This window comes from Sitodiplosis mosellana, unplaced genomic scaffold (assembly GCF_009176505.1).
Source record: "Sitodiplosis mosellana isolate CC-2019 unplaced genomic scaffold, AAFC_SMos_1.0 Smas_scaffold_1, whole genome shotgun sequence".
Lineage (NCBI taxonomy): Eukaryota > Metazoa > Arthropoda > Insecta > Diptera > Cecidomyiidae > Sitodiplosis > Sitodiplosis mosellana.
In genome coordinates, this window is record NW_022595244.1 from 5,776,652 (window position 1) to 5,803,406 (window position 26,755).

Below are 26,755 nucleotides of genomic sequence, written 5' to 3' on the forward strand. Positions count from 1 at the left end.
CAACAAATGAATTCGATTTTTTGATTGACCTGAAATAGCATGTCGAAATGTGCCAGAGCAAAAAAAACGGTGCAAAAAACAGCGACGGTTCAAAAACTAGAGAGAGATACGAACAAGCGAGTTACTTGAAGCAGCGAGCGAATACGTGTAGCGACAGGTGAGTGAGTCTGTGGAGCGGGGCTGACTCACAACTGAGATGCATGTAGCAAAGAAATGAACCGTTCACTTTGGACATATACACAAATGATCAGCGCCAAGCCAGAATAAACACACATACACACAAGCGTCGCGAACAATTTTTGACTGGGGGCCAGATGATCTGATCACGCGAGCGCCCAGACATATATAGTTTTGCGATTTTGTTGAGCCGACATCAGTCTTTCGGTGGTGCTCAGAACAAGTTCGTCGCTTCGTTATTTTGTGCTCACAATTTCAGTTTAGTTGTTGATTTAAATCAATTAGAATTCGGAGTGAATTGTGTTTTTATTGCCACCAAAGATCTCAATTTTTGTGCGTGTGAATCTGCTGCAACCACACATTGGACGATTGTTAAGACGCGACCGACTTTAGTGCAACGTTACCAAATTCTGTCAATTTATTTCATTTCTGAGTTTACCAAAACAAAACTAATCAAAGGTGAGAGAGTTCAACCGAATTGAAACAGATTTTATTTTTCGACTAGAAAACATCCAGACACTTCCACTGGAAGTGTCAATTCAACGAAATGGAATGGAATGAAATCATAATCAAATTCATCCTTTTGTCATCATCATCATCTTTGACGTTACGTCGAGATATTTTTGGACAAACAACAAGTGTCCGACATAATTGTATCATATTCACATAAATTTATTCGTGCCTTTCAACTCACACACTCCATAAAAATGGAATTTTTGTCGCATTTCGAAAAACAAAAAACAAGACTTTGACGCAATTTCACCTGTTGTTTACGTATTTTGCACCACATTACGAGTCTAACATAACATCTTCATAGTCATTTCAGTGTCTTGAGGACGTGTTAAGGTTGTTTTCGCTATTTAAAAATCATAGAAAAAAGGCGCAATTTATTGCTTCATCAAACAATTTTTTAGTCAAAAAATTACAAATACAATTGAGTAATAACCATAATTACTAGACAAATCTTGTGTGTGCTTGTTGTTAGCACATTCTCGGTTTGAAATCATATGAAAACAACGCGTGATAAAAGCATCTCACACATATTGGTGCTTAGTTTATTGATGGGATCGTCAAAAACTAGTTATGGAAATACGAGATAGCATTCGACCGATTCAACGTTACGATATAACGACATGGCAATTCCATATTGTTACTATCATTCATTGCTTAGACTGTTGCCAAGATATCTGTGGCCATCTTCAACCAAACGAAACCAAAGTAAAGAAGAAAGAAGCTATTAAGTAGAAAAAAGTGAAAAAGGTTTTTTATATCAAAAAGATTTCCGTTTTCAGTTGATTGACCGTTCGAATTTAACCGTGATCTCAAAATTATCGAAATTCTTCTAATCAAAAAGTGTTTAAGCAACGATTGCATGACGAAACTGTGATTTGAATGTACATGGTTTTTGTATCGTGCAACATACAATGTAATTCAAAAACCACTACACGTCATTGAACTCTTCTCAGTGTGTGTCTATCTGATAACAATGTGTCGCGATGGCACGTGAAAATCATATGCAAATCACCGAATTCACAGTAGATGAATGGTCCACTAATAATTTATTCAATCGATTTCTAGTTCGATTCAACACTCGATCAAACACGCATGACCTTAACCGTTGTCGCATTTTCGACAGCGAGTCAATTTCATTGTGTGACAATGTTCCCTTCAGTTTGAATTACACAGAGACAAAGTGAGAAGGAATGGATGGGGTTCGGTTAAAAATGTGATCAATTTCAATAACCATTTCAATTATTTGATTGATTAAGCATCAAACGATACCTGTGAACTGAATGTATCCTTTCACCCGTTACACCAGTGAATTAATTCATGCGACAATCCATACATGATTTATTCCATTCCAAAATTAAATTCGCAACTCGCATCGCCTGATGCCGCATGATGTGGCTGCCCATTGAAAATAAATCATTTGTCGTTTGAATATTTAATTCCAAATTAATGATGGGCAAACGCACTGGAATTGATTTATGGTCCAGCCAAGCCAAGCCAAGCTAATTCACATTCGATATTGCGGGCTACAACCTTTTTGTGGAGTTCAACCAATCTGCTATGCCACCGATAAAGTCGCCGAAAGCAACGAATGTTTTTATTTTTGTTGCTCTCTTGTTCATTGTTTCGGATAAATTTCCAGCGTTGTCTCTATTTTGATATTTCGCGTATTTGCCAGTTCTCAATATGCAATGCTCAATATATGGCTCGAAACAAATAAGCTTCGGAATGAACGCACATGAACCGATGATGTTGCCGTTGAGGCAGTTAAACCCGTTTTATATATATATACGATTACAAAAGTCTCGGACATTTTTTTCCACGTCTCTTTCTCTCTGCGTGTTTTTTGTGTGTGGATAAAGTTTTATCGGGTTTTTGTTCGCTTCATCGTTGCCATATCCACATTTAATGGTTTCGGAACCACAAAGGGGATATTTTATGGATGAACATTGAACAGAGTTAAAAGTGCTACAACAGTTTTTTTTCCCCGTCTCGTCTGTTGTGTGTGCGTTGTTCGGAATTCCCTTTCGCGATTGCACATGCATTTTATGAGACAGCGCGTAAATTTAGCATCAAAGCATTTCAAAAATCTCGAGAGAGCAATGGAAAAAAAGCCTCATGATCTAACCACAACACCGCACGTATTCTAAAAACTTGCTCGACATTCCGATTATGGAATTACCAAAGTATAAAAGTCGGAACTGAATTTTTCGGAAAGTAAAGTGTTGTAGATGTTTTTGATGCTGAAATGCAAAATGTCATAAATGCTATACAGTTTTTTAATTAATTTCGATTTTGTGGAACACACTTGCACGAAGAAGTGGTTGTCAGTTATTCGTATTGGAAAATTTTCTGCCGTTCTCCGAGTGGTTTTCTGTTACGCTTCGGCTGATAATTCGTTAACATAATTCATTAGATCGGTGTTGATTATTTTTGCAATGGCGCAACTTTGTAACAGTTTTACATTGAAAATTTGCTCATAGTTCGGCGAAAAGAATCTTTCTCTTTCGTTCCATGCAATTAAAAAACCTCAGCATAGCAGCAAAACGTTGACGACAAAAATTGATGTGTATGTGTTGCATGGAATTTTCCAACAAATCACTCTGAACGGATATGGACAAATTATTGTTTGAGTTATGCTCAACGAGCAAGAGAAACACGAGTCAAACAATATTGATGTGCAGCTTCAACACAATTTCCGCTTGCACAAGTTAGGTGATGTTTATTAAAAGCAGAAACTAATTTTACAAAATCATTACAAATGAGATTATGATTAAAAGCATGTTCCTTTAGTCAAACGAAGAACGTATACACGCACACAATGTCGCTCACTCTATCTCCAGTCTCCACAGATAACGATATTATACGATGACATTCACTCATCTATTTGATGGTAAAACAGCATTCAGTGGAAGCGGATGTTCCACAAATTGCAATATGATGCTTCAAATCTGGGTCGGATGATGTAACAGAGATGAAAAGCGTAAATTCAGGTCGTTCTGCAGTTGAAAATTTAATTAAATGCAAATACAGTATGGGTTTTTTTCCTGGAAATGTGTGGCATGTTATATTCATGAAAACTAAATTCATATTTTTCTGATGCAAAAGTTATAGTTTTTAATTATTATTTACTGATGTGCGACAGAAATAGAGAAAAAAAACTTGACCCAACCGATTCAATCCAATCAAAAAGTTTCACTTGTTGGCCGTGGTGAAATGAATTGCGCTGCTGAGAGAGACTATATCCATGTAAACAAAATGGTTTTCTATCGACTTTTCCGGAATCCAAAAATATTTCCCAGTGAAACATTAATGTTAACAAAATTATGAGTCGGGCTCAATCATGGCTCAAGTTGATGAAGTTACATGCATTGATTGCAACCATTTTCACCAAATTGGTTTCAAATGGAAAATTTCAACTCTCTCGACCAAAATGGTATCGAAAACCTAGTTATCAAACCCATGAGGTCAATGTATGGAACATCTCTCAACATTTTTGTGTCGAAATTCGTTAGGATTTTTCTAGACGAAAAATTCAGTTCGCAATCCGACAAAACGACGGAAAAATCGATACGGTATCCATAGCAAATGCGAAAAACCCGACTAATTAGGCTAAATGTTATCGTCTGCCCAAGAAAAACCACAAAACAGACACACACATGCACACACACACACATACACACCCGCTGCAATTTAGTTCATGAAACAAAGTTGCTGCACTCCAAATAGCATTTTGTGGTTTTTAAAACACATCGTGCTCATAATATCGACCTACGTCTGTCCGGATGCAAGTGCACTCTGTGCTCTGATGTCAGAGAGTGGACAGTTTGACTGCGACGAACCGTGTAACCGTATCAGCTTGTACTGTAATTTAAGTTTGACCAGTTCCAGCCATTTTCGGGTTTTTCAATGCACAAAAACCTTCAGTGGTTTTTTTTTCTCTCGAACAATTACATAATGGTGCACTGGAACCAAATGCTATCCAACTCGTTAATATCGACGTTCACCAGCTATAATTTTAGATGCTGTGTACATTCGAAGCACACATTCGCATTGAATTTGCACCAAAGTTGTGTTGATGACACACAAACTTCCGTTTTTTGCTTTTTCGGTGTTGTTTTTCTGAAATTGACTACAAATACAGCGAATTTTTATTTATCTTTGCCCGTTTGGTTTCAAGCAAAAAGAAAACCATAGATTCGTTGCAACGAACGTTGGTTGCATTTTTCAAATGATTTAAATGGGGTCATTACTTTTCGGGAATTTTTCACACAAAAATACCTTTATGCGCGCGCTGATACGTCGAGCTGGAGGCGAAATCATATCAATAGCACATGCCCGCATATTTTCCAAATATCGAAATTTTAATTAAATTCTTTCTTGCCATCGGAAAAATGTTCAGCGAAAAGCTGTGCTGTGGTTGCGCTTTTTCGCAACGAGTGGCATTGCATCATCGCTTATCAATCGCACATTGGGCCGACCTGACTTTGATTTATAATCCAAAAATGCTGCTAATCAAAGCGCAGCACGGTCAATATTGAAATATTTACGCCGACAGCTACCGCTTACACAATCGAACATTTCCATTCGATTACATTGTGCATTGGGAGCTAGAGTATCTATTCAAAAATCCTGCCGAAATTCAGACCAAAAACCAAATACAACGTCATTTGTAATTGCATTCAACTAAATTCGTTTTTATCTAATGAATGCCCCATTCGGATATATGCCATATTCAAATGGCATGCATAAATAATCAAATTGCTTGACCATTTAACAGCGTCAACATCAGTTTAAAAGATAAGTGCGGCGGCGTGCAATTGAACGAATTGTCCACACGAATACATATTTGCCGAAGAAATAAATGTTAATTGGCCGAAAACAAGCGCACAAATGTGCGAAAATGATACATGCATTCGTTTGTTGTGAATAGCACCATCCGAACATGAATAGCACCAATTGAATACGGCCATGATATGGGGTGGTATTCAAAGCATTCATATTTCCGCATGAGATGATTTGTTTATCATGAAAGAACGAACCAATTTCCAAAAATCCATCGGATTTAATGTGATAAAAGCAACCAATTTGGCAGCCTCTGCTGTTGGATATGTGTTTCCAAAAATATGATATCATATAAATTGCCGTTGATTTAGTCATCAAACGTAATTTTCGACAGCAAAATCCAATTTGGCATAAGTGTTTTGAGCTGCGTCAACGTTGAAACTGAGTATAAAATCGTTGAAATCATGATGTGAAAAATGCTTATCGTGAAAAAAAAAACAAATGAAAAGTGAAGTTTAAACGTTGCGTTTAAAGTGAGTATCGAAGGCACACATGCATCGTTTAAGTGCCATTTCTCCCTTAGCGCGCTCCTATTTATGTGTGTGAACGCATTTTTTACGCGCAATTCCGTGCGACTCATTTTCCGCGTTGAGCAAAGATGTTCAAGAAAAAGAAGAAGGAGAAGACGGGAGCGAAAAACATTCCACTTATACGTCGTTAACATAGCTCAAGATTCTATTGTTCGCATGGATGATATCCGACTCTATGTATTTATATGATTATACGCTGCATTGTAATTGGAATTTTCGTAAATTTAATTACATTGAACTTATTTCCGAGTGCTCCATGGCAGCAACAGCAGCAATAGCAGTATCGGCATGGTACTGTGAGTCGAACGCACGAATGATATCATAATGATGCACACGTCCCCTAGCAGACGGTAACACATTGAGTGCTTCGTCTTCCCATTAACGAGTAAATTGATTGATTGCTGCTGATTTCCAGCATCCGACCGCATATTTGGCAGAAAATATTTGCGCTCTTTTCATCGTCGCCCTCGGAGAACGCGTATTCCATTCGGCTCTCTGTTTCTCTTCCTCTCTCTCTCCGTATCCGTCTCTAGAAGTCGGCAAAAATCAATGAAACTGATACGTCAAATAAAGTTACGCCGTTGTTTTCTTGTGGCATGGTATTGTCGACGCACATGCAACCACACTTTCACAACACATAATTTATTGGAATTCATTGTCAGTTGTCGGATGCCTTGGCTGCGCTTCGTTTGTTGGTTGTCCTTGTCATTATTGTTGCCATTATTATTTTCGTTGTGTTCACCATTTCCTTCATCTTCTCCCGAATGTGGCTCACACACGCTCACGTACAGCTGATTTACTATATGCGTTGCGTCTCAGCTTTGTCTTCATTTGATTCAATGCTATTTAATGAGCATATCGAACACAATTTCAGCGTTTATAACATCATTTTCTCTTCGTTGGAGGTGAATATATCTTGACATATATGTATATACTATACAGGCTTTGATGGCTTAATGAATTTGATTTCGTCGGCATCGATTACAAACCGAATCCAATTTTGGTATCCACAAAAAGCTCTCTATCGCCCCAATGTAAATAATGGTAAATACGGCAACGACAACAACGATGACGGTGGTTCGTTATGGTCTCATATTTGGTCATTTCACGAAATTCGAAGTAAAGTAACAAATTCAGTTCAATTTATTTCTATTCAATCAATGTTCCTTGAACTAACCCGAAATTCGATTGAAATTTATCGCTTCCGTATATATGAGGCACAACTCAAAATGCTAAGCACTATTCACTTCGTCGATTGCAAAACTATACACACAATAGCACACAAGCTGCTCAAACCTTCCTCCTGCCAATGGAAATCATTCCGAAATATTCATTGTTGCTTTTCAGTTCAATTAAAATTCGCATATTGCCAATAAGACAAGATAAAATTTTGTGTGGTAGATACCCATTGATTTTCCATCGCAATGGAAATCGTTTACCTTCTGCTAACTTTTGGTTCAATGCAATGGCATACGATGAAAGAAGAAAACTATATATTTTCAATTATAAATTATGATTTGCGTAGCAAATGTGCTAACTCATCCATTTCAAATATTGATGTTCTTCTTCATCGAAATGGACAATTATTCCGTTCCGGGGCAAATATCTCGTTTGAATAGAATTGAGGATACGCTTTGCCTGAATGGTTTGCCATTTTCATAATTAATCGCAAAGTTCTGTGCAAAGCCAAAAACCACGTTCATAATGCATATATATATTTCATACATTTACTTGTAATGAATAGTATGCGGGTTTTTCGGACTATAATAAATTCTACTTTCAATATGACTTTCGGATTCCGTATAAAATATTCATAGCCATCGGTGTATACATTTGGATTTTATGGTTATACGAAAATTTCTCGAATTATAGACATTTCGAATGGAATGTATGGTTGTTGTTTTTTCCCGCAGCCGAGACAGAGAGAGATTGAACATTATGAAATTGATTAAATGTTTTTCTGTGTAACAAAGCAAGAGACTGTGGCTCATGGGGGTTAAATTACATGTGTATACGCTGTACATCTACCAGTTAGTGTATGAAATGTGTAATTATCGCAATTACTTAAATCGCTTGTTACCTCAAAATAAACATTGTTTACATGCGATCACCGTTCAGATGAAATTGACGCTCTGTTCGACATCTGCTCATTACACATTTGGAGCCATGTTATTTCGTTCGGCCTATGCCATTAGCGAATATGGAATTTAAATAGAGAGACCATCAAAATCAAATTGTCATTTGACTCTTTCGTACGCTAAGATGAAAAGAAAATCTGTTGAATTGAACGCCAAAAATTAGTATGTGTGAATAAAACCGACGATTTCCGTATATATTAGTTGCAAATTGTTAGTTTTCGTTCCAAACTGATATATGTCATTCATTTGGGGTATTTTATTAGAAGAATTTCGCATGCGGAATTTAATAAGCAATCAATCTGAATTGTAACGTCAGGTATGACGCCACGCTGGTTGAGGCCAAGTTTTTGAATTTGCCTGACAAGGAAATTAAGTTGAAAAGTGGGAGGGAATTGAGTACAATTGCATCCAAACGAAAACTTTGCGAAAAAAAACTCATTCATTCCATCGGCGTCATACATTTTTGCTGCCAAATTCTTGGGAATTCCGTCACATTTGACAGTTTTCAAATGTGTGCCAAATGGAGCTATTCACGCACATGCACAACAAAGTATGTTGTTCAGTTTCACTATCACACAAGAGACACAGAAAGTGTCATTGCAATTGTAGAATCTTCGTGCCAAATACTTTTGCTTTATATGGCACTTGCTAGATTAGCTATGTTTAACCAATCTAGCACAAGTTTCTTTCTTCGCGCGGCAAACCAAACCACCGTGCACCAACAATTTCTTCCCCGTTTTGATAGCAACACGTGTGCATTTTGTGCTAGCGAAGCGCCTAATTAAATCAAATGAGACTTCAATTAATTTTGTTTCGAAGCACATTCTAACATGCAGCTAGAGAATGAGCGAGCGAGGGAGCGAAACAAAAAAACTTTTAAAGTGGTTTCAACCGAAAGTTGAATTTGTGTAACTCAACTACGACGGCGGGTTTTTCTCTCTATTTGAGCAACAAACCAGGCTCAGGATTGGCAGCAGCAGAAGCAGCATCACTCACGGCAAAATAACACACAGCCAGTAATTGCCCGGGCACATCGCAAACTTTTTGAATTAGCAACGGAGCAAGAAAAAAAAATTTAGAAAAACACCAGAAGGTTGGCATTTACTAATGGGAAGAATGAACTCTGGATATAAGGGATTAGCAGTGTGTGTGGGTGTGTGTGTGTGTGTGTGTGTACGAGTGTGAGTTTACGTTGAGAAAGTATATGTGTCTGTGTTGAGACCATTGTAATCCGATGGAAACAATTTTAATTGAAAATTTGACCCTATTACACTTGCTTATGCGTTCAACCATAGTCACTGAATTAGCATGGTTGATGCTGTTTTCCGTGAATGTGCCCGTGTGCAAAACACGGTCGCAATTTTCAAATCAACGATTTTCGTTTGGGGTTGAATGTAAAAAAAATCCATATACCTTAAGTTAAGGTCCTTAACACTCCTTCAAATGAGCCATTCTGGTAAAGGTATTTTACCGGGCGGGATTATTGTGACCAAACAAATGAAAACCTCATACCATTTTAAGCCATTTTCTTGCTGTTCCACACAAAACCAATGCAAAACACTAAAAATAAGCATGAAACAATGGCTGGGTGACCATAAGCCGATTCCCATTCTCAAAACCAGAATTCCATTTATTTTTCGAAATCTTCTTGATGTAGTATTTTGCTTGCATGGACATTGCCTTTGGTTTGCGTGGTGAAACATGGAAATAATTGTGTTTTGTTTGCATCACAGCCTGAATGTGCGTCAGCCGCTACTGAAACCACGTTGTGGATAAGCAAAAAAGTGCAGACAATGTGTTGATCGGCTTACACACATCGAAACTGAAAAAAAAGAGAGTAAACATCCGCCAGGATAACACCATCGAATAGTAAGCAAATCCGCAAGCCGAAGTGAGTGAACTCGATAAATTGAAATTTATTTGAACCACCAGGGCCAGTTTTTAGTCAAAATGTTCTAACTTTCTAACCGACATCGTCGAAAAAAACTTTGTATCGGTTTATCAACCTATATTGAGCCATGTTTGTGGTCTATTTGCTATGTGAAAATTAACACAAGCTTTTCAAATAATCTAATTTGAAACTTTTCACAGTTCCGAAACCGAATGAGCGGATGAGGAATTCCAACAACAACAGTAATAATCAATTTAATGATTGCAATAGTCGGTTGTTGGTCGTAGCTGTTTTTTTGTTGTTAGAAAAGTGTGAAACTTTCTAATTGTTTTTCAAGTGAATGAAAGTTTTTCGTTTATAATCAAAACTCATAATAATAATCATTAATTGATTGAGTTGCACAATACGTTGTCTGCAAATTAGCGGGTTATTAGCTCTGTTTACTTGGTGTGTATGTGAACTGCAGTCGATTCGCTATGACTCATTTTCGGTGAGCCCATGAATGAATTATCGTTTAGACATCGTTTTTATTGCTCCCAGACGCTTAATTTGCAATTATTTCGACGGCTTAGAATTGTGCGCTTGGGACTATTGGTGTGCCATAGAATAGCAAGTCGGATTTTATGCAATAAATAGTATTTATGATTCACTACACCGTGAATGCATAAATTTTTATGATTTTTATATCACCGACACATGACAGCCAGTTTAGAAACGCACACACCGGCAAATAGTGCACACACATACACTTTGTTTTCATTTTCGGTTAAATCGACGCATTTTGAAACACCGTCCGAAAACGGTATTGCAGCTTAACGACTGGCGGTATTTATTTACGACCGTTTGGGTGAACGTACCGACGAAATTTCATGCGTTCGGATGTTGTGGTAATCATCATATGTTTTAATCATCATAAAATAAAAACCACTAAGCACTCGCTATTATTCGACGTCTGCAAAAATGTTCGTCGCTTTTTTTTCGGTTCGAATGCCAAACAACATTATTTTCATTTATCCAAGACACAGACAGTACACGCATACATGCATCGTCGCATTCATTTTTGTAATCAATGGGGCACGGCATTGAAATTTCTACGCATTTTTCGTAATTTCTTCTCGAGTTTTTTTTTTGTTCCACCGGTTCCACCATTGGGACATGGTTTAGACAATACTGAAATACCTTCGGTAAAATACGGTTTAGAGGAACATAAATTGAGACATAACGACGATGTTTCGCGTAACACTCGATTACGTGGCTTTTGGGGCGATATGCACCAGTGCAACAATTGAACATCGCTGCCACTGTTGTCGTTGTCAGCGTCGTTCGTTCAAATTCTATTTGCTCGATAAATTCATACACACAACAAATACTGTTTAGCAACAATCATTCGCGTTTACCCGTACGGTTGGCTTTACAAATTGTTGTTGAGCCATTATTTGCTCGTCTAACAAACGTTCGTGTTGATCGATTCGTAGGCTGTGGCAAGAGAGAGCGAGCGAGAGAGAAAGAACGCCGTCAAATCGCAATAAAATATTGCACATTGTGAAAAGTGATGGGTTTCACTTTTGCCTGCCGTGTTCACTAGTCTAGAAAAGCATATATTGAGGAAATCTTGGCGATGAATTCAACCTTCGCCGTTCAATTTTCCATTTTTTTTCTTCAATTGAACATTATTCCGCTCTTCTTGTTGTTGCTGTTGTTGTAATTACAACTTGATGATTTCGCTATATCGCCACTTTGTAACAAGTGTTTCGTAGCAAAAAAAAAAACAGAAACACACGTCATGGATTTCATTCGTGAAACTTTTACATTTTTCATTTCTTGTTGACTAAAAACTTTTGAAGTGATGGCATCAAGTGGGCTGTGTTTAAAATAACATCGTTCGTTATTTTCATAAAACAGAATATTATTTCATTAAAAAGTCTGACTCACACCTTTTGCCACTAGAGACTTTTTGTTTCGGCTGGGCTTTGATTCGTCCAAAAACTTCGTAATGATGATGATTTCCGCTCGAAAAATGTCGCTTTAATAAGCACAAGAAATGCTTTTGTATGACAAAAGATGTTATCAAAATGAGAGTTGTTTTTTTTCATTCATTCGTCCGAGCAGGAGACAGACTTGACTGAATTTATGATTTAAATCAAAATGATGACTTTGAATTTATCCAAAAGACACATTCATGATACAGATCAAAATTATTCAGATTGAACTTTGGATTCGGATGGGCAAGTCAATAGAAATATATAGCGAACAATTTAGTTTGTTCTCGATATTTATACCCGTGTGTTAGACGGGCCACGCGATAGCAAATAACACGATTTTGCGTCGTTCCATGGCCGCTCAATCAAAGTTGGATACACGAGAGCGAATGACCGAAATTGAATATCTATTAAGGTTGTCATGTGTCTGTGTCTGTATGTTCACAACTAACCGATTTATTTTACATTCCGCTTAACATTGACAAATATTGACTCAACTCACAGTCTTCATGCAAATGTCGCTAACGACCTTTTCTATTGTCAATTGGCTGGATTGCTGTGTGCATTTGATACTTCCTAAATCTGTGAATTTTTGATAAATAACCAAAAAGTTATAAACTCATTTTAACATTATTATTGCGCGTTCAACGGATCCAATTTTATTTATATCTGATGCAAAATACTTTATAATTCGATTCAGATCTAAATCGGTCGTTTTCGCGTATGTTTATTCTCCGCTGACATCGTTATCGTTGTGTCCTCACAGCGCGAAAAAAAAAACCGATTCATTTCGGTGAATATTTTCGGTCGAAACCAGATTGGTTATTGTTTCTTTGTTTTGACGTACACGTGAACTCGACTCTATTGCTGCATGTCAAGACCATGAAATTGCAAGTGGATGTGCCACTTTTTTATTCAACCATAAATGCATTCTACACTATTTTGTATACAAATTGAACAAGCGAACAATTGTAATGCGAACATAATTATGATTACTCAACGTACGGAAAAAAGTCTCTGGTTTGAAGAAACAAAAACGTAGGTTTTTTTCGGTTTTATTTTTGTCTTTGCAAAGCTACAATTGTTTATGTTTATTGTGTATATTTTTTTTGTGTTCACGTCAACGATGTGTGCGACTGAAACTGATATGCACAGCAACTTGTTTGACGTGTTTCAATCAAACAACACACAAGCACACGACGACGAATGGATCGCGAACACTTGGTTGAGTGGAACGGGAAAAAAAGAGACGTAGCGAAACAGATTCAATGTTGATAAATCATATAGCAAGCATATCTTGTCGATGGGCAGCATTGACAAGAGCAACAAGTACAAAAATCTATGTTACAACAGCGACCCAGAAACCCAAAACATACTGAAGACATAACACAACTACTAGCAAAAAAAACCCACGTCACTTCGATCGCATTCACTACTGAATCGAAAGTGAAAGAAAAGTGGTGTGCGTGTGGTTCGATCGCTTTAACGGCTGCTTCGAACATACGATCTTGACTTACTCGTTCACTCGCTCGCTCGTTTGTTTGTTCGTAATCGCGAGTGGTAGGAGAATGGCCGTGTAAAATACTGGAATGGGGAAATGGAAGTAGTAGCAAACGGGCGAATAAACCGCATCTCACACCATTCAACAAATATATTTACGGGCTTTGTTTTCGTTCCATTCCATATTAATTCTTTTGATCATCGCATCAACTGGATTCAGTACGATACACCATTTCAACCAAGACACATCGTCCACTCTTCGAACTTTACGAAAGCAACCAACCGTTTTTCTTGAGAAAATAATTAAATTTTTTTCGAAGTTATTTTTTTTTTAAACACAAAGTTACCAAAGTAAGTTCCGTTCAAAGTCTAATTTCAAGTGTTTTTTTTCTGCTTTGATGATTTCAAGTGATTTTATTTCTTCAACAGTTTTGAACCGATTTAGTTCTTTGAATCATTCGTGCCAAATTTTTTTTTTCTGAATAAATATTTATATGTCGACGATTATTCACAATAAAATATTTCAACGAGCTGAAAAACGGGTTTTCTGAGGCTTTTTTCTGCCCAAAACTAAACGTACGCGAACAACAGCCTCTTGTGTTTGTGCGAATGAGAAGGCATATCGTATGTTGAGAGCCAAAGAGATACAAGTTTATGTGATTGTTTCGATGAATAATGCAATTAAATGATTCGTTGCATGACGAACGCGCGCGCACGACCCGTACGATGCAAGATTGGTTCGGAAATTACGAAATCTTACAACAGCTTGGCATTAAAATGTGAATGGTTCTCGAAGAAGCAATTGGCTGATGATTTTTTTTTTCTGCATAAATTGGGTTAAGCGAAAATAACGTAACCACATTTTCGCATTAAATTCATACACATGCCATATTTAGTTGGATCAATTTGGAGTTTGATTCAATCAAAACGCCTGATGTTTAAACCTTTTTGCACATTAAAAATGCGATGAATTAAATTGAATTTTTCGTAGACAAAAAAAAAATATCCAGTGACCTAGAGTTGTGTAAACCGAAAGAAAAACAACATTTTTTAATCTCGTTAACCTCGGATTCACTTGTATTGAAGATTATGTAAAAAAAAACTACTGTTATTGATTTTCTATTGTATTGAAACAAAAGTTAATTGACACGATTGGTCGTTTAAGGTTGCCAAAAAAAGAAGAAAAATACTCAAAACCCACATTTGTTTTTCGTTTGCAGATGAATCTCATTCAACCAACTCCTGATATGCGTGTGTTCATCCGCCAAGAGCTTCGCGAACCCGAAAACCCAGAAGACATCGAGAAAGATGTTGCTGCCATTCGTGAATGGTTGAAACTTCAACCACATTTGCCAAAAGATATGGGTGAGTGCTGACGATTGAAGTGCAAATGATAAATTTTATCTCAATTTCTTCTATTTGTGGCTTGGCTAATCGGATTTATCGTTTTTTTTTTGTCTTTGCCAAAGACGATGCTCGTCTTCGTACCTTCTTGCGTGGCTGCAAATTCAGCTTGGAAAAGGTGAAGAAGAAGTTGGACATGTACTACACTATGCGTAATGCTGTCCCTGAGTTCTTTGCCAATCGTGATGTCGATCGTCCCGAATTGGCTGAAATTTTCAAAGCTGTTCAAGGCCCCATTTTGCCCGGACTTACTCCAAACGGTCGCCGTGTGTGTGTGTTGCGAGGTGTTACCAAAGATATTGCCACTCCAAACATTGATGACTGCATGAAATTGGTGTTGATGGCTGGTGATATTCGTTTGAAGGAAGAACAAGTCGGTGTTGCCGGTGATGTGTACATTTTGGATGCTACCGTTGCTACTCCAGGACATTTCTCGAAAGTCTCACCAGCTATGGCGAAGAAGTTCTTGATTTGTGTGCAAGTAAGTTGGATTTTTTTTCTTCTGCATTTTAAATGGAAATGAATCGCGTTTTAATAGAATGATTGAAAATTTTCAAAGATTTCGATTCAAAAATCGTTTTAAAGAAATTGTTTTCTGAATTTGCACATTTTCCACTAAAATTATTCGTCACTAAACTGGTTTCGATTAATTTTCCACAGGAAGCTTATCCAGTGAAATTGAAGGAGGTGCACATCGTGAATGTATCACCACTCGTTGACACCATCATCAACTTTGTTCGTCCATTCTTGAAGGAAAAGATTCGTCAACGTATCCACTTCCACAGCAACTTGGATTCGTTGTACAAGTTTGTTCCACAAAAAATGTTGCCAAAAGAATACGGCGGTGAAGCTGGTACTATGGAAGAATTGACTGGTGAGTTTGAGTTTTTTTTTCTCTCTGAAATCAATTCATTTCATTGGCCGTTTTTTTCTTTGAATAAAAACACTAATCCCACAATTTCATTCAATGTAGAACAATGGCGCACAAAGCTCCGTGAATACACCCCATGGTTCAAGGAGCAAGAAGATAAAAAAGCCAACGAAGCATTGCGACCGGGCTCCCCGAAGACTGCTGACGATTTATTCGGTATGGATGGAACCTTCCGCAAATTGACCATCGATTAAAAATGATCCATTGCCGTCGTCACCACCAGCACAGCTGCCACTTCACACCTTGTTCTTATGGATTAGAAACGTTTTTCTTTTTATTTTATCCACACAATTGCAATTCAATCATTCGCGATCATGGTTTTTAATTAATTTTCTTCTATCATTATTATTATTATTATGGCTAAATTGTTTTAGTTCTTCTAAATGCTGTCCCCTGTCCTTCTTTCTTTCCTACATTATCTTCTGTTCTGTATTTGATTGTTAACGAGACAAAAAAAACCAAAACCAAAACCAAATTAATATTTTCCTTTCCATTTCCAAAAAAAAATTAACAACAAGAATTGCGTATGCACGTATCTTGAGAATAGTAACGAAATTAACCACCAAAAAGAGACAACCTAACAAAAAAAACAAGAAATCACATCTGCCTGTTTCTTTTCACCTTTTGTTAGTTCTATTGTAATTTATCGTTTCAAGTGATTAGGGAAAAAAAAGCAAATCACCATAAAACCACACCAAAAAAACTCACACACATACACACGAAATAAGTCACGATCAAAATGAGACTACATTTCAACTGTATTTATAGAAAACATATTGAGCTTCTTTTCTATATTAGTTCTTCTTTAGGATTTCTCTTTTTGTTTTCGTTTCGACTTAAATTGTTTAGTTTTTATTAGCGGTGATTTAATTATTTGTTAGCACAATTTGCACCACTTTCACACCAACACCACCAACAAGAAAAACAAATCGATATAAAAATATAAAATTACAAAAAAAATACTCAAAATTTTCAAACGCCTTTCGTTTTTTTGTTTCGCTTTTAAATTCTTGCTTGTTTTTTTGTTGTTTATTCTGCACCATCCACCTCACACACAACAACACACACTCTATGAAAGACCTAAATCACCTCAATTTTGCACGGACCGTATGTTGTAGAAACCAAAATTATGGCACTTGGCTTCACGGCTTCGGCGAAGTGGCATCGATGTGTAGATTTTTTGTCTTTATTTCTCCTGGGTTTAAGTGTATATATAAAGTTTGATGAAAACAGACAATGGTAACCTGCTTTATTGTGATATTTGGTATCTTTTTCGATTAGAAACAGTCACAAATGTACGCTAATACGAACGCTTCATTTGTGCTAATGAATTGAATCAGTTTTCATTTTCGGTCCGTCCAATTGTGAAACTCTTGATGAGTGAGAGAATACGAACGACACCATTTTATTGTCTTGTAAAAAAAAAATCCTCCTGAAATATTGAATAAATTGAATTTTCTTGAAACTCAACGATGAAAATGTGTTTTATTTTGCATATGTATTGCGTATTCATTGCCAAATTTTCAGCGAATTTCAGTCAAATTTTCGCTTTTTAAACTGAATCATTTGTATGAGGTCGGAACAATTTCATTTGCATAATTTGGAAAAAAAAACTTTTTGCTAGAATTTATTATGAGCCAAATATTCGAAATTTTAATAATGTAAATCAACTTAACAAACAATCAAAGCAACATAATTCAATATGGATAACCGAAGAGATACTTTATGAAATCGCGCTTTCAATTTATTTGATGAATTTAAATGCTTTTATTTTCTGGAACTTGAGCTTGATGTATCGCCATTGCTTGGACTTTCCGTTGCAGCGGCGTTGGTTGGAGCCACTTCTTGTGCATTCGTCACTTGTGAACAATCGCAATTCGTTGTAGCTATAGAAGAGTTTTGTAAATTGAACGAATCGCCACTCATTGATGGTGATGTCGGCGAACTTTCATTCGAATGGTTTGCATAATATCCACCACTATAAAAGCAAAAGAGTACGAAAATATATTAATGACGTCCGTAATATTGGATTAAGAAAGGAAGGTTTAAATTAGTGAAAAATTTTTCGTCAACAAGTCTAAAAGTCTGACTGAGCGAGAATGAAAATGAACAGCAAATCAATGGATATCCCAACATAACGGTGAAATATTTGTATACATACGGATAACCACTTCCAGGTACTGATGACGATGAACCATTGCTGTACGGTGTGATTGCAACTGGGCCATTATTACCGTTGGATCCAGTACCGTTGTTGTGAATCTCACCAAACTGTGCACCAATTTGTGGAACTGACATCGCGTCTGAAAGAAGAAAAAACAGCCCGAAACATTTAAAATTAATTGCTGTTTTGAAAATACAAATCACAACGGAACAAACCCCTAGTGACCAGGACAGTAACAGCTGCAATGAGACTGAACAGAAAAAGTGCGCCAAACATGTTTCCGCAATTATTTTTCAACTTTGTGCAGTTTTCCCCGAATGAACTTGTGTTTATATAGCAAACACCAAACAGTATATCGTTTTTTTTTCCTTCGAAGAACTGCGAAAAATTGTTCATATGGCGTGCTCCAAATCACCAAAATAGAGACAAAAAAAAATTACGGGAAAATTACATATGTGTTCATGTCGAAAATCGGCAACGATAAGGATGAGCCATGCTTAATCGTGTGTATGAATGACCTGATTTACCTTCAAGTGATTTCCGTGCAAACACACATTTTTATAAAATTCGAATAAAATCATCGCATAAAATACAAATTCCAATGCAAATTCCTATTTCGAGCTCCGTCAAACTGAAGTTCAAATTCTCATTTCGTTCGAAACAAATTTACATAGTCTATTGAAAACGTAGTAATCTTGAAGATGAATATTAAACAAAATTTCGAAGAAAAGACCTTTGTTTCAACTACTTAGTACATAACAAAGGAACGAAACACAGCGTTGAAAAAGTTTTAAAAAATTCCGACAAGAGACGAGAAAATGAGAATAAAAATGCATTTAAATGAAATCAGCTTGCTGAGATTGCAATACATTCTTTTCCATTTTACACTTATTAAGTAGCTATTTGAGCGTTACGCTCTACCGTTCGTTCTTTCTCTCCTCTCTGCACTTCGTATTTTGAGAGGGAAAATTTCTCTTTCAAGCATGGAAATCGTCAACAAATTGAATATTTGCTAAAGTCTTTTCAATCCAGCACAATGTAGTAATCTTCGTGACTTTGTTTCTATTTTTTTCATTTGCTACACTGTCTCGACGCACATGCTGACGATCAGTAAAGTACTGATTTTTCGACAAATAAAGAGACTATGTCGTCATCGTTATCGTCTTGAAGTAACGCCAACTTGAAACTATGTAGCTATGAAACATACTAACCAATCTCGATCTCAATGGTTAACGAGTCTTTGATACTGCAAACTTTGGATGCAATACTCACCCGATGGATAAGTTTCGGAGATTGCCTTTTCAATTAAAGTCAAAGTTTATTTCATTTGGAGAACTTTTTTAAGTTTTTGAAGAAGTGGAACTTTATTCGAGCAAGAAAAGTTTTAAAGATTACATATGTCATTTTCCGTGTAGTCAAGAGCCGTTTGAAGTAAATATTGACAAAAAAAAATGGTGCAGCATGTTTTATTTTCGTGAGCTTGAGCCACTTGCAGCGCTCGATGCAGCACTGGCTGCATCGGATGGATTGCCAGCACCTTCTGATGGACTGTTTGTAGCGCCCGCATCGGTTGGTGCCATTTCTTGTACGTTCTGTACATTGTTGCAGTCGCAATTGTTTGTTAGGTTTGATGTTGAATTTTGTGCTCCGCTCACTTGTGAACCGCTCATGGACGGTGAAGTGGGTGCCGTTTCATTTGAATGATTGTTGTAGTATTCGCCGCTATTGGGAATTGCATACAGAAAAATTTGTGTTTCAAAAGTAAAAACGAAATGGTTTGCGATTCAAAGCGACGAATAGACTCACCCATAGCCAGATCCAGGAATGTTTGAGGTTTGATTATTGACACCACCGCTGCTGAAAGATGTTCCATTGCCTCCTGAATAACTGAATTGCGGTGCTGACATTGCATCTGCAAGAAGAAAATCGACAAACAAACTGAACTTCTGAACTGCACGACTCAAATGAAAAAAAATCGAAGAATTAAGTCAAACCTTTGCTCACGAGCAGCACTGTAACGGCGAAGGCAAAAGCCACGGCAAACACTGCTTTGGACATTTTCACTTGTTGGTTTGATTTACTTGCAAATAGAAATCAACTTTAATTCCCAACTCAACAGCCATCGAGCTTTATATAGCAGATCCACTCCAATGAGAAATCGGATGGAATTGCGTGCGTCAATTCTTACGCTATCATCACTGTCGACGATGTGACAATAAAATTATGCTTTCATGCAGCAAATTGCTTATGATAAGCTCAATTGCGACAACTTGAGACATGACTGGTGTGATTATCGTAGCATACCTCGTTTTTTTGCTGGCAATGCAATTTAAACTCCCATGAGATAGCACAGTTCTTCACACCAGCTTCAGGTGTCATCTACGAGCAAAGAGAGCGTGAAAGCAAAAGCGATCCGTGTTGCATATTGCCTACCCTACGGCGTATACCAATGAATCGAATTATTTCAACTCGCTTCACATTGTAATAGTATTTCGATTAGCTCCGGATTCAATGTTTGCCTTTGTCTCTTCAATTCAAAATTAATAACTCTTAATAGTCGGTTCAATTTAAAGGTAATGGCTTGAATATTCAATATACCACCTAGGGCCAACTAATCAATGCACGCGCGATTTGATGCACGCTCTCTTTCTCTCTCTCTCTCTCTCTCTCTCTGATTGAAAACAGTACAAATGAACTGAAAACCACAAACGGAGATTAAATTGTGCGATGGATGAACGATGATTCATCGGCCTTCATATGATTGACTTCTGCGAATTGGCCAACATGGATTTGGTCTAATTTCATGAATGAATACGATGTATGCAACCACCTGTGGTGCTGATGGTGCGTCACATGAATGGTGCACAATCGAAGACCTTAATTAAAACGGAATTTAATCGAAATGCATTTGGTCTGGTTTCATTTTGGTGTATGTGTCAAAGGGCCTGGTTTGCATTTTCCGCTTGGAGAAACGCTGCCTGATTAGGTATCTGGTGTGTGTGCGCGTGGTGCGTCGCTGATTTATGGATGCAATAAACGTTGATAAAACCACAATTTGCTGTTGTCGTCTGCCAAATAAATAGACGCACCAATTGCCAGTGTACTTCATTGCACCCATTGAAACAGTTGCAAGTGAAACGGTTTTTGAGTTTTAATTCCAAGAATTACGTACAGTTCAATTTTGCATTGAAAGTGCACAAAGTGTTCTAGTTTTTTCTACTAAAATTGTTTTAGTCAACGCTGTGAACAAAAATGCAACTGAGAAACAACAAAGTCATGAATTTTTTCCTAATCACTTCAATTTGCCATGTTGTTTGTGGTTTACCGACGGCCGACTCCGATGACGAGAGCGATGCAATCGATTTATCGGCATTTGGATTAAAATACGGCCAGCCCGACATGAAAACCGGTGAATTGGTAAAAAATTGGCAACCCACCGATGGCGATGGCAGCAATCCCGAAGAGCTTGGATCGTATATGGAAGGTGATATTCTATTTCCAATGAATCATTCGACCAATTCACGTAACGGTATGGTATCCCAATCGTTTCGTTGGCCAAATGCGGTGATTCCATACGAAATTGTCGGTTCATTTGATCCCCGTTCGCTCAATACCATTGAGAATGCGATGAATGAGTATAAAAAGCGAACCTGCATAAATTTTCGTCGTCGAAACGCGAATGATCGGGATTACATCAGTATACAGAATGCCCAATCGGGATGTTGGTCAAGTGTAGGACGTGCTGGTGGTGCGCAAGCCTTAAATTTACAATCGCCTGCATGCACAACCAAAGTGGGAACGGTTTTACATGAATTTATGCATGCAGCTGGATTTCTTCACGAACAAAACCGTGAAGAACGTGATCAATATATTGATGTTGTCTATCCGAATATTATGCGTGGCTACGAATCAAACTTTATAAAAGCGCAGAAAGGGCAAACGTCTGGATTTGGTGTTGGCTACGATTATGGAAGTGTAATGCATTACTCGGCAAATGCATTCTCGGCCAATGGCCAACCCACCATAAGAACCAAGGTATACAGAAACCAATATTTTTTAGTTTTGCTCACAAACCAACGCTTCGGATTAGATTTATGTAGATTTTTCTCTGAAATTGTAGAATAAAGCAAACATCGGGCAACGAGACGGATTTTCGCAAAAGGATGTGCAGAAACTAAATAACATGTACCAATGCAAACGGAAGAGTCAAAAAAATGCCACCACCACTGACATGATTATGGATATGCTCGGAGTGGGATCGAATTGAAATCGTGTATTCCACATACCAGAGAGAAAGGGAAGAGAAGGGAAGGAAAAATATACACTATTTACATTTTATTCACCAGTTTCCATTTATTATTTGGCTGCATCGTAGACTAAATTCGTAATAGCAACGCATCGAATGAAGAAGTAAGCACGCATGCACATATCCTTCTGATCTGTATTGACAGTAAAAAAATAAATAAATAATTCAAGCTAAAAGCATGAGGTTGTTGCTTTTTTTCTAGTGTTTTGTTGTTGCTGCTGTGGCTGTGGCTGTGGTTGTTGTTGTGGATAGAGGGGTTTTGCATAATTCATCTCACCTCTCGATTCCTTTGAGCAATCGTCTAGAATATCTTCATTTATCGCCAGGTCCAATTCCATACCACGTTCACGGTCGACAATGTCATTTTTCAGTATTCCCATTCGGGCGAGGTAGCACCTAACAAAACACTTGAAATTCGAAATGTACATTTTAATGGATCAACTCAACCTTTTCTAACTCTTCTTCGTCTATCACACTCTCTCGCTCTCTCATTCTGCCTCCTCCAAATGAAAGACATTTCACATTAACTGATGAAATGGTTCCATCAAATTCACTTACTATGGATATCACATCAACTTCATCTGGTAAAGTTCCGGTTAAATTTAGTTCAATTAAGGATTCTGTTAAGTGGATTTGCGTTTTACGGGACATCACAAAGTAATGGTAAGTGGTCACCGACGAGGACGACGGCGGTGACGACGATGGAGTAACACCAGAGTAAATAATAAACAAACTATGTTAAATCACTGTCAATTTCAATTAGCAACTTTTCACTTAGCAGCAAGATGTTTTTTCGGTCGGTTCGCTCGTTCGTTTCTTTAAGCTGGAAAAGCGCATTTTTGTACACTCCTTACCATTTACACACACAATACTGTACCTTTTGGCGTGGGAAAACTTTGATTGCACATTTGCATGGCGTCGCTAGTTTCCTGCAGTTGAATATTGCCCGAATCCCATTGCTTGGTTATTTGGTCGGGCGGTGAATTGGATTCAGTGCCAATATTTGTGCTCCCGTTCAAAACTTCGGCCGCAGTTTCTTCATGGCTCACGTCGATGCAATGTAATAGTTTGGCAAAGATAAACATCCACACATAAATTACTATCACAATTCTACTCGAAAGCTCCATGGTCTGGCTGGCTGACTGCGTCGGTGCTCGTTTTTCAACTAATTTTGTTCATATCCAAACAGGTGGCATTTATATATGAATGTAGCAATATTATAGCGCTTGGAAATTTATAGCTGCCAAAAATGTTTTTGATAGGCAACCATGTGAAAATGATTTGCATTGTTTGCCGAACAATCATTTTCTCGCTCACCGGATGATGCAGATGCACGTCGTGCTCGACAACGACGAAAATCGCTACACATTTCCATAAAATGCATCAGTTAAATGACAATCCATTTCCGATGCTGATGCACAACAACAACAACAACAAACAGTGTACATTTCCATTTTGACACGGCGCTCGCAAACTGACTGAAAATCATTTTTGATTGAAAACCCTCTCATGTCTTGTCAATTCATACACAAACACAAACATAAACAAAGAAAAAAACTGATATTGATTGCGATGTGAAATGGAAACAGTGCCAAATAAACAAACGGGCCCGATATTCATCAGAATGACTCGTGTGTCATCATTTCAACTTGAACTTTGAACATGTTGCATGCCCATTCGATTTGACTTTATGCAAAAATCGTGCAAAAAATAAATTCCGTTTTTTTTTCATTTCGATCTCAATTTTTGACATAAAACAAACAATTTTCGTTTTGCAACCCTTTTATTGGTATTTTGCCAATATTTTTATTATGTGTTGTTTGTTTTTGTACAATTTTCTTTTGGTTTGGAATAGAAACAGCTATTGTATAAATCTAACCCCACTATCCCATCTATGTGTCTATCTACGAAATTTATTGAATAGTCGAAGCGTTCCGGCGATTTTTGTGACCATTTGAGCAAAATTTAGAATCCAATTAGCATTAGGTTGGTGGCATTTTACTGATTACTGGTTCGCATATCAACGATGTTTCGCATCATGACACAGCGCGTCAAGAAATAAGCCTTTTCACATGGATTCGTTTTATCTAATTGACGAAAGAAGCGAAGAATGAAAGCGTTTATTTTATAATTCATGGCACGACCGAAAAGGAATCAACTAAAATCCATATGTAACAAATGAAAAGTGTACCTGTAACCTCCTTTTCGCATTCTTCAAGTGTATCTTCGGAGGTTGCCCATGCCATTTCGTTGGCCTTTTCGCGGTTTAGTTCGTCATCCTTAATGATACCGACGGCATCCAAATAGCATCTTATGTAGCACTGCATTCAATTTAAATGCACAATAAAACTTTCAGTAATTGTTTATAGTTGAAAGCAATCAAAACTTTGGCGAAACTAGTTACCATTGGTGTTTTGTCAGTTTCATCGGGAAAAGCGCCAGTTGAATTCAGCTCATCGAGATATTCTGCATGATGGAATGGAAAATTGAATTGTATAATGCATAAAATTAAACTGCAAATTGAAATATATAATGAAATAAATCACATAAACCCATGCAACTATTTCATTATATATACTATTTCATATACCCATCGAAGTGCGGAATGATTCGTTGCACATTTGCATAATGGCCTCTTGATCCAGTTGGTCGGTGTTGTCGTTAACTGCTTTGGCTGGTGCCGATGCTGGTATTTCTCCTGATGCTGCTGCTGCGACTTGTTTTTCGGCACCAGCTGCTGAACAGCACTGCATGCAGCCCAAGAACAGAATAACCGCCATTGCGATGAACAACTTTGTCGGAGACATTATTTTGAATTCTCTGTGAAAACGGCGCGAGTCACAAAATGTCAACGTTTAATCACTTTTTGATACAGCGTGCACAACTGCGAATAGACTATTGGCATAGTAGCTATCGTCGATGCTCTATTTATACGCTGCATTTCATGCGACACGTTGATTGCATTACAAAAGGCGAGGCACGTGAACTATATCACATTGGATAATAGATAAATGACACAGTGATTGCCTCTAATGTGAATTTCGTGTTTGTGGTACAGATTTAAAAAACAAATCGAATCTAATTCGTTTTTCGAGGAAGTACTTTTTATTTGAACAATTTTGACTCTGTTCAGAACTATCATGTGAATTCATTTGGCATTCATCGAACAACAAGCGGATGCGCGAGCGAACGTTTGGAACATTTCATTGTCAAGTTTATTTCTCTCGTGTTCAGAGCAACCAAATTTGATACGCGTGACTTTGTGGCCACTTTCTCAATCCAATTGATGATGATTCATTCGCATCGAAATGACTGCCTTCCGTGTGATGGGACATACAATTTCAGACTCTTTTTGAACAATACTTTACACGGTCATCACGGTTTGAGGGAAAAGGAAATCATTCGAAAAGGAAAAAATTATGGCTTTTCTTTGTCCCATTTTCATTTTGGATATTTTGTTGCTTCCCCGAGTTCTGCTCACAATTTTTTCTGACCAACTTTACCTTATTAGAAAAAAAATTTCATTTCATGCTCTCCCATTGTACCAAGTTGCACTATGTATCCATCGTACTAAGTTGGTATTAACCACACTTTGAAAGACTGCAACAAACAATTCGATTGGTGTTGCAAAGAACCATTCAATTTATGATGTTGAAAGTGAAAAAATAATAAATTTTCCGCTGTTGTTGTCTATATTTCACTCGAAGTTTGTCTGTGCAGTTTGTGTTGCTTCGATCTTATTCTATACATGGAAAATACAACACGCAATCAATAAACTCAATTTCGTTCGCGATGCTCTTGTTTTCATTGTTGCCAAGGCACTTGGGCTTCTTATGTTTATGGGTCTGCATTCGATCAGTATCCACTTGAATTATATTACTTTCCAATTAAAATTCGCCTTCATTTTGTGGTTCCTGTTACTTCGATAAACATTGTCCGGTACTTAATTGTTGGCTTTAGAACAAACAACTTTTTTTTTGTTGGCAAAGAGAAAACATAACAAGACAAGACTTTTGTTACACGTTCCATTCTAAACAATAAGAGGACGGAAAACCTCCCTCTCCTATTGTTTTCATGACTACCTCATTATTCCATACATAATGCTTCACTCTGCTCTTAGGACTTAATAACGATTTAAGAATACGCATCAAATTTGGAAGAGCCAAAATCGATTTTAATTTTGTTCATTTTCTTTCGATACTCTGTGCCATACTGATCATGCTTAGAACGTTACGTCTCGTTCAGATGTCATTGAGACAAAAAGAGAAAACCATCCGCTACACTTACAAATAACGAATACTCCATTTCCAAACTTCATGAATGGTCATCAATTTTGAAAATTGAATTTTCAATGATTCGCAATTTCGTTATTCTTAGCAA

At 37.3% G+C, this 26,755-nt stretch overlaps 5 protein-coding genes across 6 annotated transcripts; 2 read left to right on the plus strand and 3 right to left on the minus strand.

Moving 5' to 3' along the window:
* The first annotated feature begins 367 nt into the window (after window positions 1-367).
* On the plus strand, window positions 368-17,375 carry LOC129574830 (alpha-tocopherol transfer protein-like). 2 transcript variants are annotated; one of them, XM_055457344.1, is made up of 5 exons: window positions 368-636; window positions 14,791-14,935; window positions 15,040-15,455; window positions 15,635-15,848; window positions 15,948-17,375. In XM_055457344.1, the coding sequence occupies exons 2-5, from the start codon at window positions 14,791-14,793 to the stop codon at window positions 16,097-16,099; spliced, it is 927 nt and encodes a 308-aa protein (XP_055313319.1). In that variant the 5' UTR covers window positions 368-636; the 3' UTR covers window positions 16,100-17,375. The 2 variants fall into 2 exon arrangements, with proteins under 2 accessions (XP_055313319.1, XP_055313327.1); XM_055457352.1 differs by lacking the exon at window positions 368-636 and adding an exon at window positions 13,681-13,921.
* A 297-nt stretch (window positions 17,376-17,672) lies between these two features.
* On the minus strand, window positions 17,673-18,385 carry LOC129577930 (osteocalcin 2-like). The gene is made up of 2 exons (XM_055465789.1): window positions 18,067-18,385; window positions 17,673-17,883 (listed from the first exon to the last, which is right to left on the minus strand). Exons 1-2 carry the CDS (start codon window positions 18,201-18,203, stop codon window positions 17,673-17,675), a joined length of 348 nt encoding a protein of 115 aa, XP_055321764.1. The 5' UTR covers window positions 18,204-18,385.
* A 994-nt stretch (window positions 18,386-19,379) lies between these two features.
* LOC129574851 (uncharacterized) lies at window positions 19,380-21,194 on the minus strand. Its single transcript, XM_055457379.1, has 3 exons — window positions 20,064-21,194; window positions 19,876-19,981; window positions 19,380-19,791 (listed from the first exon to the last, which is right to left on the minus strand). The coding sequence occupies exons 1-3, from the start codon at window positions 20,125-20,127 to the stop codon at window positions 19,536-19,538; spliced, it is 426 nt and encodes a 141-aa protein (XP_055313354.1). The 5' UTR covers window positions 20,128-21,194; the 3' UTR covers window positions 19,380-19,535.
* A 127-nt stretch (window positions 21,195-21,321) lies between these two features.
* On the plus strand, window positions 21,322-22,336 carry LOC129574843 (zinc metalloproteinase nas-4-like). The gene is made up of 2 exons (XM_055457364.1): window positions 21,322-22,104; window positions 22,190-22,336. Exons 1-2 carry the CDS (start codon window positions 21,322-21,324, stop codon window positions 22,334-22,336), a joined length of 930 nt encoding a protein of 309 aa, XP_055313339.1.
* A 1,823-nt stretch (window positions 22,337-24,159) lies between these two features.
* On the minus strand, window positions 24,160-25,267 carry LOC129574857 (general odorant-binding protein 84a). The gene is made up of 4 exons (XM_055457391.1): window positions 24,966-25,267; window positions 24,780-24,841; window positions 24,567-24,696; window positions 24,160-24,462 (listed from the first exon to the last, which is right to left on the minus strand). Exons 1-4 carry the CDS (start codon window positions 25,180-25,182, stop codon window positions 24,374-24,376), a joined length of 498 nt encoding a protein of 165 aa, XP_055313366.1. The 5' UTR covers window positions 25,183-25,267; the 3' UTR covers window positions 24,160-24,373.
* Between the last annotated feature and the right edge of the window lie 1,488 nt (window positions 25,268-26,755).